General features: G+C 39.3%; 1 protein-coding gene across 3 annotated transcripts in view; it reads right to left on the reverse strand.

Annotated features, from left to right (window-relative positions):
* The window catches only part of KCNH7 (potassium voltage-gated channel subfamily H member 7), a 238,155-nt gene extending 222,244 nt beyond the window's left edge, over positions 1–15,911 (reverse strand). For all 3 annotated transcript variants that reach the window (XM_074910229.1, XM_074910228.1, XM_074910230.1), the window contains exons 1-2: positions 15,235–15,911; positions 13,086–13,316 (exon numbers count right to left, since the gene is read on the reverse strand). In XM_074910229.1, the coding sequence (XP_074766330.1) occupies positions 13,086–13,316; positions 15,235–15,310 (307 nt within the window). In that variant the 5' untranslated portion in view covers positions 15,311–15,911. The remainder of the gene's footprint in view (positions 1–13,085; positions 13,317–15,234) is intronic.
* Between the last annotated feature and the right edge of the window lie 733 nt (positions 15,912–16,644).

Below are 16,644 nucleotides of genomic sequence, written 5' to 3' on the forward strand. Positions count from 1 at the left end.
TTCTAAAAAACAAGACACAAACAAAGGGTGAAATCCAAGAGAGGAAAAAGTTACAATCTAAACTACGTTATGAGAATATCCCTGGTTAATATATCAAGTTTAGAGATGAGCTGGTTGAATCCGAACAGATGTACTGTATCTTGTAGAAATGTCCATTTTCTCACTGGTAAGTTTATGTAACTCTCAGAAGTATTCAGGATCATGGAGGACAGACTCCATTATACACACTGGAAAAGCTGAATCAAGATAGAGAGTGATGAAATTTCAGTTATTTGAATGTTTAGAAAGTAAGAGGTTTTTGTTTTGGGGAGGAAATAAAGTCTTGTTCATTATATGATACATGCAGCACCAGTTAAAGACAAATAAAGCTCAGATAAGATATAGATCTGCTTTCTTTTAAAATATCAATGTGGTTTAAGAATGATGAATAGGCTTTATATGACTGATTCATGGTTCTCCTGAATAAGTACTACAACTATCACAACAAAGTCCAATGTGAGACTTGCAAATTATACATTTTTTCTGTTTGGAAAAAGTGTGAGCTTAGCACCCACTGAACTTTCTAACTACACCTCCTATATTTTTTTCTTTGTCACTTATTCAGCAGTTCTATTTTCTATATAAAATTTGGAAAGCCTGAGGGCTGAACTTGATACAGGGCTTACATGGGAAAAAGATGAACAGGACTTAATTGCACCTTTGTGTTCTTTAACCCTGTGGCAAGAGAAGGAAACAGTTTGGCCCCTTCTGCCATTCAGAATAGCCCCGGTCTTCTCTAACCCCATTCTAACATAGCACCTGAGGATCATTACGGCATATATCCTCTCTAACAAAAGATGTCCTATCTCTATAAATTATCCTTTGACACAGGACAGAGACATGTACACAACTGCATCATCCTAGGGTGACTCTTTGATTTGACCCAGCCTGTGGTCTGAGATACTCATTTAAGAATAATTCCTATTCAGTGCAATTCCTACTAAAGATTGTTTTAGAGAACTGTTCCTTGAATATCATTTCATATTCTCACTCCATTTCTTGGACTTGATTGTGTTGGGTTTGGTTTGGGTTTTTGTTTGTTTGGGTTTTCTTTTTTTTTTTTTTTTTTTTTGTGGCATTTATTTATATATACACGATGCTCTTGTCTGTACTGGGAAATGTTACAATCCAACCTTGGTGTATTGTCTTAGAAAAGGGAGGAGGATAGTGCAAAAATACAGTGGAAAATTATGGTTTGGAACTGTGAACTTTTCAAGAATAATCTGTCTTTTAAGGTAAGAGACTCACTGTACTAGTCAATCAGCTCACTTTAATTTGCTGTTCAGTTCAGACTTCCTGTGATTGAATGTATTTAATAAGAATAATGCTTTATTAGTAAAAGTGTTGTGAACTATAGAATATCAGTTGGTATTCTGTGATTCTATGATGGGGTAGGAGGTGATTTTGGCAGCTCCTCAAAGTGGCTGTTAAACCTCTTGGGAGGCAGAAATACCCTTTTATAATATATATATGAAACAATACCTATAATTGAAAATCTAGTCCTAAATTTGCTTTTATACATAAAAGTTCAGGTCAGTCATTTCCCTTGGAGTAACTGAACCTCATTGTGATATTCATAACTATGGTACTTTAGCTACCTCTGATATTTTAGTGCCTGTGGCCCCTAAGAGGCAAAAATGTTTGGATAATCTACTTTCTAAATAACAAGGTTAAGCATGTAGAATTGTTTCCCCATCATTTAAAAATCTGTTGATATATTTTCTTAAATTCCTCAGAAAGTGGAAATAAAGTTCTTTATTCACAACCTTTTTTATTTACAGGAAAATGATCCCAAGGTGAAAGGCAAAGGGATTATGACCAAAATATTACTTAAAAAGGAAACAATTCATTCAGTTCCCATGAAGCAGAGACAAATGCTCTTGCACATTCAAATGTGAGAGAAATCATGTTTGAAATACAAGCAGCCACACAGAATGTATTTTTCTGGCTAATAATTATGTTTTGCATATTTTGAGTTCTGCAGAGACTGTAACACTACTGGCAATTCTGCCTCTGCAGGATCTGCGTTTTTTTATGAGAGAGATCAAAAGTCAACCAGATATAAATGTAAAGAGGTTTGCATGGTCTACTGGAAAGCTCCCGCAGTTGTAATATTCTTGGTTTGTGTAGTAGTTTTTATAAAATAGAATTGCATACCTGTCAGCTAGGAAGAAGAGTTGTCTATAGACCATGTATTCCTTCCTCTTTTCCTCTCTAAATAAACAGTAACTAGAGGATGGGGACTCCAGCCGCAGCTAGTGCCTGATTTACAAACATCACATGTATCAGACACTAACTCTGCTTCTAGTTGCAGTAGCAGTTAGTAGGTTTTAACTAACTTTTTAAGCATTTGGGAGTCCAACTTCTACTCCTGTCACCAGAGAAGCAATTTTCACGTTTTAGGATGAAGAGAATCAATGTCTTAATACAGTTTTGTGGTCACTTATAAACAGTACTCAAACTCTGCTTTATTCCTCTACAAAACTTTTCTTTGAAACTTTGTGGGTAAAACACTGAAGACACTTCTATGCCACCTCATATTCTTGTTGCCATAAACAATCAGTATTACTTACAGAAGCACTAAGGATGCTCTGAGCTATGGATCAGCACAGACTGGTTTAGGATTGACATTATACATAGGCTGTCTTTCACACTGGTTCATGAGCAATTCCATTAATCCACAGAGAAGGCTCAGATATTGATTTATAGATACCTCTTTTCTGTACTTCAAAGCTGTTATTCTCTCACATAATATGGTATGTTGTCCATGACTCCACAAATAGTCCTTTTGGGAAGTGTTGTCTTTTCTGTTGGATGGACTTTTGCGTTAAATTGATTCCTGGTGTATTTTATCATGCAAAAGTAATGCTGGGCACTTATGATGGAAAAAAGGAACATAGTTTCATTTTATTATAATTATTTGAAATGATACGGACTTTAGGCTTTCTTTCTTTCTTTCTTTCTTTCTTTCTTTCTTTCTTTCTTTCTTTCTTTCTTTCTTGTGAATCAGAAGCCATTTTTAATGCAACTAAACAGAACTGCAGAAGTATTTTACCTCAAATACCATGATAATAGGATTTTTGGACTACTGAGTTTTGTGTTCTTTTGAAAGTATAAAAAGAAATGCTTTCTTGTACAACAGCCATAAACATGCAAAATACTAATGAGATTAGCTGGCATTTTTTCCAGAGAGGAAGGAGTAAAGCAGATTGGCACAAATGAGTGTTCAAAGGAGGAAATTTGCAAGCTATTTTCAGAGATACACTTACATTGATTTGAATGAAAATCAGCAGAGAATGCTCTAAGAAATAAATAATCTCAAAAGGACACAGACTCCAAAGTCTGAGAACAGCTGGGAATCAGTGCTTTGGAACATGTGTGTTAGTGATGAAACATATTTACATGATGATTAACTGCTTTTCAGGCAGCCTAGGTATAAGACAAAGAACCTAATATATATATCTATCCTTGTTTTGAAGTCATCTCTGCCTCTCTACCCTGTGGATTAAAATGGAGGAAGGTTTTGTCTGTTTTGCATGTTTCTATACTAACTTGTCTGTATGCAGCAGCTCAGATCCAGATAATACTAGTTAACAATCGCATAACATGTCACTACCATCAGTGCTCTAATACCTAAAGATCAGGATTTTTAGTGTTGCAAAAATTAAACTTTGCAGTTTAATTCTGTGAAAGTTATGGCTGCACAAGCCAAGTCCTGTATCTGTAGGTATCAGTATCTTGCTCTCAGGCCTTTAGGAGGGTTTCTGGGAGCAGAAATAATCAGTTGCTATACAGTCCCATGCATTTGCTCTAAAGAGGCCAACATTTCATAAGCGGATACTGTCAAGGATTTGGTTATTGTGATAAATCCTAAATTCCCAGTATTTGGAGTAAACTCTAGTTGTGTTTCTCTAAACTGAACTGATCATTTAGGCAATACTTTCCAGTTTCCACTGCAATATCAGGTGGCAAATCAGGGATTTAAATGAAGTCATGGCAAAATGTAAAAGAAAGGATCTTTATTGACTATAATAATATGGAGGAAGAAGGACAGGAAAGCAAGAAATTTCAGTAGGCAGGGAAGTAATGAAGGCAGCTGTGATTTCTGGCCTCAGCTTTCTTCTGGTCATTTCCATTCAAATATCAGCAATGAAATAGTTAAAAACATTGACATTTAAACACCATCTTTAGTTTTTGAGGACAGGATGGCTCTTTGTTAATAATGAAGCTGGAATATATTCTTTTTGTGGATAACACTTCAATGCTATAATCGAGGTTATTATCAAAAGTAGGCATAATGATATCTATAACTAGAGTCTGGTGAATGAAACACAGAGAACAGGGTCTCCCCTTTATACTGTTTACTTTGACTTTTTTTCAGACTGAATTTTGGTATCTTTTTTTCACTGTGATTACAGAATTAAAGCATTAAGAAAAACAGAAATGAAAATTCTATATTGTACCAGAAAGTTTGTGAGTTATCTTGAAATGGTGTATCTATGTAAATGCTGGAGGACAAAAAGTATTTTGTGACTAGTTATGGCTGTAATTCTGCTTTCCAAATGAAAATTTATTTCCTAAGAAATAATTCAAATATGTATGCTATTTCATAGAATCATAGAATGGTTTGTGTTGGAAGAGATCTTCAAGATCATCTAGTTCCAACCCCCTGCCATGGGCAGGGACACCTTCCACTAGCCCAGGTTGCTCAAAGCCCCGTCCAACCTGGCCTTGAACACTGCCAGGGAGGGGGCAGCCACAGCTTCTCTGGGCAACCTGTGCCAGAGCCTCACCACCCGCACAGGAAAGAATTTCTTCTTTATATCTCATCTAAATCTACTCTCTGTCAGTTTAAAACCATGAGCCCTCATCTTATCCCTACACCCCCTGTTAAAGAGTCCTTCCCCATCTTTCCTGTAGCCCCCTTTAAGTACTGGAAGGTCGCTATAAGGTCTCCCCAGACCCTTCTCTTCTCCAGGCTGAACAACCCCAACTCTCTCAGCCTGTCCTCACAGGGGAGGTGCTCCAGCCCCCTGATCATCTTTGTGGCCTCCTATGGACACACTTGAGCAAGTCTAAGTCCTTCTTACGTTGGGGGCCCCAGAGCTGGACACAGTGTTCCAGGTGGGGTCTCACAAGAGCAGAGTAGAGTGGGGGAATCTCTGCTGGCCACATTTCTCTTAATGCAGCCCAGGATACAGTCGGCTTTCTGGGCTGTGAGTGCACACTGCTGGCTCATAGTTAGATTTTCATCTACTACTACCCCCAAGTTCTCCACAGGGCTGCTCTCAATCCAGTATTGCCCAGTCTGCATCTGTGCATGGGATTGCCTCTACCCACGTGCAGAACCTTGTATTTGGCCTTGTTAAACTCCATGAGGTTTGCACGGATTCACTTCTCAAGCCTGTCAAGGTCCCTCTAGTTGGCATCCCTTCCCTCCAGCATGTTAACCGCACCACACAGCTTGGTGCTATTGACAAACTTGCTGACGGAGCACTCAATCCCACTGACCATGTAACAAACAAAGATGTTAAACAATGCTGGCCCCAACATCCACCCCTGAAGAACACCACTCATCACTGATCTCCACTTGGACATTGAGCTGTTGACCACAAATCTTTGAGTGAGACCATCCAGCCAATTCCTTATCCACTGAGTAGTCCATCTGTCAAACCCATAAGTCTCCAATTTAGAGACAAGGATGTTGTGTAGGGCAGTGTCAAATGCTTTGCACAAGTCCAGGTAGATGACGTCAGTTGCTTTTCCCTTATCCACCAAAACTGTAACCCTGTCATAGAAGGTCACCAAATTTGTCAGGCACCATTTGCCCTTAGTGAAGCCCTGTTGGCTGTCATCAATCACCTCCTTATTTTCCATGTGCCCTGGCAGAGTTTCCAGAAGGATCTGCTCCATTATTTTAGCGGGAACAGAGGTGAGACTGACTGTCCTGTAGTTCCCTGGGTCATCTTTATTTCTCTTTTTAAAAACGGGGGTTATGTTACCCCCTTTCCCTTTAAAACAAAGCAGTATACTGAATTTAAAAGTTCAAGCTATATAAAATTATTACACCAATACTTCTCACCTCAGAAATGTGAACTTTCAGATACTGTGAAACCAGCTGTAACTATAGAGCCACATTACCCCACTGTCATTGTCATGTATCTGCTCTGCCTAGATCTAGGTTCACAGCTACAGTTCTGATTGCTTTTGAGATATGCGGTTTCCAGAGTGAGTTAGCAATTTCCATAGTCAGCTTGGTCTTGCTACTCTGAATCCTATACTACTTGATTGAACTTTTTCCATACTTAGCTGGGAAGCTGGGAAGAATATGGACTGTCTAGCACATAGACTGAGTCATACACTAGGTCAAATATTTAGGGAGCACTTTAAAACTGAACTTGAAATCACTACGATAAAATCTAATCCACACCACTATTCTCTTTCCATTGCTTGAAACCTGAGAGAACAGCACCAATGTCAACACGGGTACTACTCAAACTGTGATGTGCTGAAGTTTGTATAATACCAGATATACATAAGGTTGCTGTTAGAAAAACAGTTGCTCTTCCCCCACGTCTATTGCAAGGTGTGATGTCTGATGGGCTGCATCACTTTTTGATACATAGGCCAATTTGGTGGAGAAGAGAGAGAAGCAATCGGTAATGCTAATCAGGACCATGGAATAACACTCTTATCAGAATGTAGCATTAGAAAAGATGCACACTGAAAATGGAAAGGGGATACAATAAAATCATTGAAACCACACCAAAAATAGACTGACAGATTCTGTTCTTTTTGTCTTTAGCTTTCACTAAAACAGAAAGAAGCATATGCAAAGCAGGTAAAAACTTTGTCTGGAAATGCCTAATTAAAAAATGAAGCTCTTCTCCATAGGATCTAAACAGCTTAGAAAAACTTTGAGTGTGAGTATCATATCATAATCTTCTAGCGTCATTTGACTCCAGAATGTGACACCTTTCTTACCACTGCAGGACTCTCTTTTTGAAAGTCAGTAATCATTGATTCTTTGTAGCTCAAGCAAGGGAAATTTGTGTCCCTTGATTAGTGTAAATTGACCCTGCCCGTGACTTTCTGAATCCTGCTATAAAACTGTACTATGGATGTCCAGTGGCAGAAGAGTTCCCTCTGGATACTGTACTGAAATGAAAGACTCCTCCTGATGCACTAGCCTGCAGGTTTTTTATTTGTGCTGTGGAAGAACTTAAAACTGTCAGAAGGGATTTTTCCAAACTGAGTAAATTGTGGGGTTTTTTCTGTTAAAGATGCAGAAGCTATAATGATACCAGTTGTATTCTTCATTATTTGTTAAAATTAGATATATCTACTCATACCTTTCTGACCCTAAACACTGAAAAAGAGAATAATTTTAAAGGAAATTTAATTGTTCCTTTTTATTCAGATACTGTCTCTCATTAGCAGGCATACATGAATGGAAATAAATGTTCTTCCAGAAAAGCCCCCTTCTTACTGAAAACAAATTCATCTTAACCTGAGAAGAAAAAAGAATGTATTGGAAAGCCAAGGAACTGAAAAATATGATTGAAATTGGCCCATAAATAACCTACTTAGTATATCTAAGAGCTGCTTTATGATAATCATTAGGTAGCCCATGTGAAATGTGAACAAGAAGTGACCCACCCACAATTCTGGGCAGGCACAGGAGCCATAACTGAATGGGGATGGGCAAATGGATGTTCTGATCACTGTTGTATCAGCTTGCTGTGAGATGGTGCTCCTTCCTGCAAAAACAATACTGAATGGGACAAGGGATACTCTTTTCTCTTAGGACAAGTATTAATTATACCACAGGCATAAAAAAGGTCATCCATTTCCAATAGTTCAACACCTTCAGTAAAATTCTGGATTTGATCCAAGTTGGGGGTTTTGTAAGGATGTTTGGAAAAAACTTGCGTTAAGACAGGTTTTTTGGACAGCTTTTTATTGAGGGGTAACACTTTATCAACATGCAGTCAGATAGTATTTCTTAAACCAAAGCCTCCTACAGCAGCAGGGTATTAGACAGTGACTTGATTCACTTACCCTTCTCACCAGCTCTGGTTAAGGCACTGAATCTACAGTCAAGACTGCACTTGCTGACCCTCAGGTTAGAGCTAATCTAAGGGGACTTGACACACACGCAAGGGTCTTTCTTTTCAGTTGTGTTTTTAACTGATTGGTAGGTTCACAGCATTTATAGAACACAAACAGGTGATAAAATGCCTGTGATGACTTAAATCGAGATTATGACCTTCTAAATGAAGTCCTGATCTTTCTATTTAAGAACACTTAATAGCATTTTCACTTTATTTTGTCAATGTTTACACATTTATTTTCTTATCCTCAAAAAAGAGCTTAAAAGACCTTAAAATATTAGTTTGTAACCTGAATATGTTTTGAAAATGCAAATATGTTTAATTTGCAGCCAACTGTAGCAAATTACATTTCTCAAACTGGGTAAGAGGCAAGTAATTTGTGAGGTTTGTAAACACTCTGCAAATAATTGCTTAAGCTTATCTTTACTCAAACCTATACTCTTCTGTAGTGCTTCTTATCTGTAGAATATCTGATGTGGATAGGGTAAGCTTAAATGATCTTACCTCCCTTTAACTGTTACACTCTATAAGCCTAGATATAGCCCACTGTTGTCCACAAAGCGTAGACTAAGAAGTAAAAACAGTATTCAGTGTGATACAATCCTTTCTGATTATCATATATCCATTCTCAATCCCCAAATAATTACACTTGTTATGTCAAAAGCTTTACAGCTTTACCACCTGAAGCAATATTTTACATCTGTCAAGAATGATTTATGCAATAATGACTTAAACTGCAAACTGGAGTCCTCAAAGGAAGAGCTGTCAAAAATTTTCACCACAACTAACTTTATTAAAATAAGAACTGATATTCTGTATAAACATTGTCTTACCTTCAACTATAATACAGATGATACAGCTATATGATTTGTGAAAATGAAGCTGTGAGATAGTGAGGAATATACAATATTGCTACTTTGACATCAGAGTATATTTTAATTAAGCAGATGTTAATGCCTAATGAAGAAGACTTAAAAAAAAATTTCTGTTTCATAATAATAGTTCTTGTGATTTTCCTGTATTTATCTATTGTTCATTTTAAAAAGGGATATTTACATTAAAAAAGAAATTTACTGAGTCTTTAATCCCATAAGTACAGCTAGTGATGTTTGTGGAGCTTCTTACTTGATGAGAACCTATAAATTTAGACCCTTAGTTTTGGCGTCCATGTGTTCCCATTAACCATTTTTCTCAGTAGCAATTAATTATTTTGATAACTATGTAATCGCCTACTGTGGCACTATTCTAACAGGACACAGGACTAGAAATTTGCCTGGATTGTGTAAATGCCCTTCTAAAAGGAAAAAGGAGTGAGGAGAAATTGAAACCAAATACGGGCTATATTACCAATCTTACTCTGATACAAATACTGCAAGAGGAGCTAGTAAAGCTTTTATCTGAAAATGTTACAAACTTCTGTGAATATAGGGCACCAGTGTGGTTGGGACAGGGCCTTGTTGCATGCATAAATAATACTGGCATCCCATTTCCATGCCATCTAAACAATTACACAAAGCTACCACAAGTATTCTGCCCCTCTCCCTTGCACCCTCCCCACACTGCACAATGAAAAGGGAAGCATGCCCAGTCTAATTAACATGTTTATAAAACTGTGATACATCGAATTTGCTTTCTCCTTTGACCACTCTATCTTCCGTCTGCTGTGTTTAAGGCAACTGACATTTTTGAAAATCAACCTGCTACAAATCTTTTTCCATCCTTCTGTCCCCTATTCTTCAAACGTGTGATCTGGCCTAAAGTTTAAAGCAGTGAAGAGGAGCATTCAGTCTTGCATCATCGAGATGCTCAAAATCTTACACTTCCTTTCATCTAGAAAAGTGTACTATAGACCAGTAGAGAACAGCAGAATCCTAATACCCAGTACTTATGCAATACCATTTTGCTAGTGCAAGAATTTCCTTTTCAGATGAACTTTAAAGCTGTGACATTTTAAAACTATGCGATGTGGTATTTAGAATTAAAAGGCATTAGTTATAGAGTGATTCCCTTTCTGATATCTGCATTGCTGGACTTCTGATGACAGATTAGTTTTATAAGTGAAGGTATACATGATCCCACTGACATTTGCTTTACTTTGAAATATTAAAATAGTTTTTAATATAACCAGTGCTTATGTAGAGTAAATGATAGTGTGGTGTGGAATAGGGTTTTATTTGCAATTCACTGGACATTTATTCAGGACTGTGTAATATGGTCTTCAGAAACTCCTGTTGGTGGAACCTCAAGCAAATTCACACCTTCCTGAGCTGTCTTCCTCCTCTGTCTGCTTAGCATTGTGTTAAATATTATACAATGGGTGGCTATGAAATATAATATCAACTCAATTTTTCAAGATTGAGTAGTTCCATTGGAGTAACTTGGGTTACTCACATGAAGAAAGTTACATTTCTTCTAAATGTGCTGGTATTGACCTCTTAAAATATTCTCATATTCACTCACAGCACACCCTACAAAATAAGCCACTGACCAGACACTAAACTCTCAGATTTTTAGAAAATTATTTAAATTAATTTTGCTTCAGAACCTGGAGGAAGTCCTTGTTAGGTATCACCATTCTGTATATTGTTATGATATACAGAGTATGGTATATATAGCATGTGTATATACACTCTATATATTGCAAAAATAAATTTGCAAATTTGAAAAAGTGGTTAGTGAAGAAGTGAAGATGAAAAGTGAAGTATATCTTTTCAGTAATTTAGAATAACTATAGAATATGTTTACTGACATTTATTATATCCATCATATACATAGTTTCGATTTTATCATATCACATAAACTTCAGATTTTTCTAGCACATTTTGTAAAGAAATTGAACATTATGTGGAATGAAACAAAAAAGTCTGTATATATATACAAATGATCAAGCTGTCACACATTTATGCATTTGAGTGTCAGACCTATCTTGTCAATTCTGTCAATTTTTGGATATCCTGTCAATTTTGTCAGTTTTTGCCTGTAATCGTGACTTGATGTTTTAAATTATTTTTACCCGTATTTGTTTAAGTTTACCAGTTCATTTAGTGCACATGGTAAGTCCCGTTCACATTTTGACCAGTAAAATTTCGAGTAATTCAACCCTAATCTGTATAGAACTGTTGTCTGTAGCTTTTGAAATTCCTTAACATTCAAACATATGTTCTAGTAATTTAAAGAAACTATTTACAGAAGTGAAGTTACTGAGAACCCTTACACACAAGATTGTTTACACTGAATAGTCCATAACTCATTTATAACGTGCTTCAAAATTCAAAATTATTTACAAAAGATAGGGCAATTTTTACGGACAGTTTTACTTTGGTTCGCCTCAGACAGATCAGGTGTGTTGCATGATGCCAGAATTCAGCATTTTAAAAAATATATATATTTATGGTAATTGACAGATAAATAGTAGTTTAGTTAAGCATCTTTCCCTCTCTCCTAATATCTTGGGAGACTGAAGCACTTTTAAATGACCAGATCTCACAACAGTGCTCCAGGCTGATGGCTGTGAAAGTTAGCAATGACATTCTCCTTGTGCAATATTATTTTTAACACATGCCAAGTTAACACAAACACAGGCTAGATGTGTAAAAGACATACAAGTGTCAGGTCTCCCGAGAAATCTACGTTCAAGGCACAGCTACAACAAATCTTGACCAAAATCTTCTCCAGACCACCGAACCAGATCTAAGAATAAAGTACTCTACTGAGAATGTGCTAAGAAGAAAATATTTAAATATTGGTAGCGTGGGTAGAATGACTGGCCTGAGTCCTATCTGCATTATACCAGCCTAAGCTAAAAATAATATTAAGTCTCTCCAAAATAACAACATTTTCTTGAGCACAATTATTGAGAACAGGGTTTAACTCCGTGACTTTAAAATGTGAGAGTATCCACTGCATGTGATTCTAAAATTGATGCAAACAACACACTGGCACTTCTCCAGAACTAATTTAAGCTCAGCATTTGAATATGAATTTCCTTTTCCTTCTCCCAAGAGTGTACACAGCAAGAGACAGACTAAGGTACACTGCATTTGTCTGTTACTTGGATTTGTTTGAAAGACGGATGTTTCTGTCAATAACCCTGGGTAATTAGAAAAAAAAACCCAAACCCTGTATATAACTATTATGTGTCATAATTAGTTTTCATGCGTATGCATTTTTTAATCTGCAGACACAGTAATTTATTCATTTTATGCTCTTAACAGTAAAAAAGCATCAACATAGCAGATTTAGCCATTCTTCATATATTTAGTCTTCACCGAACAACAGGGAAACTCTTCATAGTTTAGCCATCCCAAAATTTTTACTCTGACAACGTAATTCTAGAACAACTTCTGTGTCTCAGTTGCAGATCCTCCAACTTCACAATATCTCATCTCTGAAAAAATTACATCCCTTTCTTTATAAGCTAATGCTTTCTTCATGATAGGCCAATTCTTGCTACTTTTAACCTTGTACTTTTTCCAGTAAAATACTGCACTTAAACTGAGGTATGGTTCCAGCTGCGAGGCAGGCAGACAAGCCCCCTGAAAGTGATACACGATTCCTATGTCCCATAAGATGAAACAGTTCATAAAAATCAACATTCATAGGGTGTTCCTTATATGTTTGTGTCATCTGTTCGCTGATGTAGGGCTCTTTCCTTTAGGAGATTTACAACTGAGAGGAGAACTTTTGTTCAACTGTGGCAAACACAGTGCTAGCTTCATTCAGCTGTTAGTCAGTGTACAGTGATATACTCTATACACCCACCACTTTCAGGGCAGATTCCCTTACTGGTATACATAAATGTACTTCACTGGACTTCAGAGAAATGAACACCACTACTCCAGCAAAAGGTCTGGCCAGCAGATCATACACACTTCTACCAATCAACTGATAACCAAACACACAAAAGATCTTGAAAATAAAAACAGACTTTACCATCTTTGTGGTAATAGGTGACTTCTACTTTCCTCTCCTCTGACCCGAGCAGCGCTTGAGCAATTTGGGCAATATGATGTCTTTTGGTCTCTGGGCCATGAAGAAAATCACAGGTGCAAGGTTTCTGCATGACATCTGGCCTGGAGAACCCAGTCATCTCACAGAACCCATCATTGCAGTAGATGATAGCACAATTCTGTACTCTAGCATTAGCAATGATGAATTTTTTATCTGCAATAAAAGAAAGTGATGCATTTTTTAGTACTCTTTCAACATTTCATAAAGTGTCGATTGCATGGATGGATGCTAAACAACCCTTTTTTTCACTGGGGTGCCTGAAATGCAGAGATTTTCAGTCATTTAATGTAGTTAATTTGATCCATAGCTTTTAAAGAAACTTCAATCAGTTTAGAATACATTAAAGATTAAGATAGTTGTCTTTTAAGGAAATAAAACCAGATTATGCAAATGTTTTGCAAAATTCCTTTTGACTTCCAAATTTTGTCTTTTTAGCTTCACGGAAACCTGGGTGGTACACACCATCCTGTCAGCTGTAACTCCAGGAAAGACCTTGAAAAGTTAGTAGCTTTTTTTGGGGGGGGGGGCGAAGCGGAGCCTCAGGAAGGGGGCTCTGTTCAAGTGAAGAGCTTCCTGGGACAAGGTCCACCAGCTCAGTCTACTCTGTAGGGGTTTTCATTGAGGTGAATGACAAGAAGTTTATAGCCAGTATTATACAGTCAGTGATGTTGTAAACAGTTTGGACAGTCCACTGAAGTTCTGTGCCTCAGTCCATCATCCTTTCTCAAACTCTCACCTGACAAAAGGGTTCAAAAGTTCCAACTGTTATTCTATTTGTTTGTTTACCACCATAAGACAATATTCCTATTGTAATTATAACTGTGCATCTTTGATACTTTTACTGTAAATAACATGAATTTCTGCTTACTTAATCACACTAGTATGTATCTTGCTTCATAAAAGTCTTTTTACGTGACACCAAGTTAGCAGTACAAGTCTTCAAAATTTTAAAGATATTCTGTCTTTGAACACAGTGAAATATTTGGAGAGAAAAATATACATTTTATTCTTGCTTTTTCCACTGTCTTTCAATCATGCTGAACTTTCACAATCACTTGCCTATTTACTAGGTAGTGCTTTATTCTCTTCTAAATCCATACACTTTACTGTATAAAAACTTTACTTGAGTAGCAACACTGACTGATCATTTAGATAAATTAGGACTACAAAGACCATCTGTATTTTTTTCCTCAAATAATATAAAAATTAAATTCGTAACATGGGTTAAGCATAAGAAAGTATATGAACTGGAATTGGCTGTAAGGGTTTGCACCAGACTGATACTAAAATTATGCTAAATATTTAAATAAATGTACATATATCAAACTACTGTTTCTAAATTAAATTCATTTTGAGCATCAAGTGTTCCTTCTTACTGTTAACAGTAAACCAGAGTTCCAGCCAGGAAAAACACTTCCGTTTCAGCCTTCTCGACAGGTAGTAAACTGCTGCATTGGAAAAGATCTCACGGACTCTCCCTGAGGATGTATTTGCACTGGTTTGATAGATATTTTAGGCTTCCATAAACAAAGCAGAAATATTTGACAGCTATATTAAAATGCAGTCATGACAACAAGGTAAGAGTATTTTCCCTTTAATAACTCCTCTGCATATTATCTGTTTCCTCTAAATCGAAGTCTGACTGTTCTGCTTTAATTTGAAAAGACAGTGATAATTAATAACAATAAAAATCATAACCATAATACATCTAGTTTATATTTTAGACATTGCATGGGCAGCAAGACTGTACACTGCTCACCAGTTCAGAAGAAGGTAAGAGATTTAACTTCTATAGCTATACAGTATGGATACAGCCAAAGATAAAAACTATTCCTTGAGATAGTGAGGGGAAAAAAACCACCACAGTAATTCAAGTCGGTAATCTGTATTCTAGATTAAAAATAATGTTAAACCTGCCAGGGAACCCATCCTTACCTCTGTTTTTTGTTGTTGGTTTTTTTTTTTTTTTTTTTTTTTTCCAAGCTACAAACTTAAAATAGTCTGGAGCTGCTGTCCATTTAGTCACAAACAGAATCAAACTACAGTAGCAAAATAGATAGAAAGAACTTACTTTGCCCTTCAAATTTTCGTATGATTGTACCCAGAAATGTATTTTGTGGTGCCACATGACCTCTGCGAACAGGCATGTTTGTACAGGTCTTCGGTTTTCTGTGCACAATGACTTCTCCAAGGATCTCCTACACGGCTCCAGCCCAAAGCACCGAGCCAGCTACCCTTTGTGACAAATCATCGTCCTCTGGAGCTCGGAAATCTCTTCCCATTAGCGCCACTTCTAGAGACACGCTTTTCCTATTGGAGTCAGATCCATCCCCCAGTTTCTTTCCTTTTTTCTTTCTTTTTTTCCTTGCTTTTCTATTTTTTTTCTTGGAGGAGCTCGGACGCTATTGTCTGGGGCGGGTAGGGGTGGGGTAAGCAGGAGGAGGTGGGGGGGGAAGATTACAAGGGTAATCGATCTCTAGCACCAAACATCGCCAGTTTTCCAAAGCAAATGGCTGTGACCCGGCAGTTTCCGACGCTGTAGTGATGGTTAGAGGGCTGGAAGACTAATGTTGCTCCGCTGCCAGAGGGAGTGACGTCCCCCCCCTCCGGGCTTCACCACGGCGCGCAGCAGCTCGGATTACTCAAGCGTGGTTTAGCAAGAGCCAGCCAATAAATCTCTTCAAAACTCAGCGACAAACAGCGGCATCAGGAATGAGCTACACCCCGGCAGCACCGCGACGTGCCACATCCCCCACCGCTGCGGCTGCAGGGGGGCAGCGGGGACCGAGGGCGCTGGCGGCGGGGAATGGGGGGGGGGGGCGCCACCTCCGGCCAGCCCAGCTTCTCCGCCCTCCCGGCACCGCCGGCCCCTGAGCGTGGCCCGCCGGGGAGCCCCAGGCGCTGCCAGGGCCGGGGGCGGGAGCGAGCTTTGTACACGCCCCGCCCCGGGAGAGGGGGGGGAGGGGGGGGGGGGAGGCGCGAGTTGGGGGCGATTTTGCGCGACGGGGGGCGGGAAGGGACCACCGGAGCCCTCGGCATCCTTCCCCGCCCCGATGGAAGGGAGCGCTCCCTCTTCCCGCGGAGCGACCCAGGCGAGGGTTTCCCCTCGCCCCACGCACCCCTCCTGCCAGGGAAGGGGGATACCCCGCCGCCGGGCGCTGCTCCCCGGGTGCCGAGCAGGTGCGAGCCTCCGCTCGGGGGCCGAGAGCGCGGCGCGGAGGGTGCGCCGGGTCCGCGCGGGCGCAGGGCGGGGGATGAGCCCCGGGGGTGCCTTGGCCGGCGGCCCGGGGCGGGCACCCAGCGGGCCCGGCGGCCGCCCCGCGGCGGGAGCTGCGTCCCAGGGCCGGGCTCCGCCCCGCCGGGACCGCCCCGCCCCGCCCCGCCCCGGAGCTGCCCGTGGTGCTGAGCCGCCCCGCCGGCGCGCGCGGAGGCGCCGCGGCCCGGCCCGGGGAGCGCCTGCCGCCGCCTGCCGCCGCCTCCC

Source organism: Athene noctua, chromosome 7, assembly GCF_965140245.1.
Source record: "Athene noctua chromosome 7, bAthNoc1.hap1.1, whole genome shotgun sequence".
NCBI classification, from domain to species: domain Eukaryota; kingdom Metazoa; phylum Chordata; class Aves; order Strigiformes; family Strigidae; genus Athene; species Athene noctua.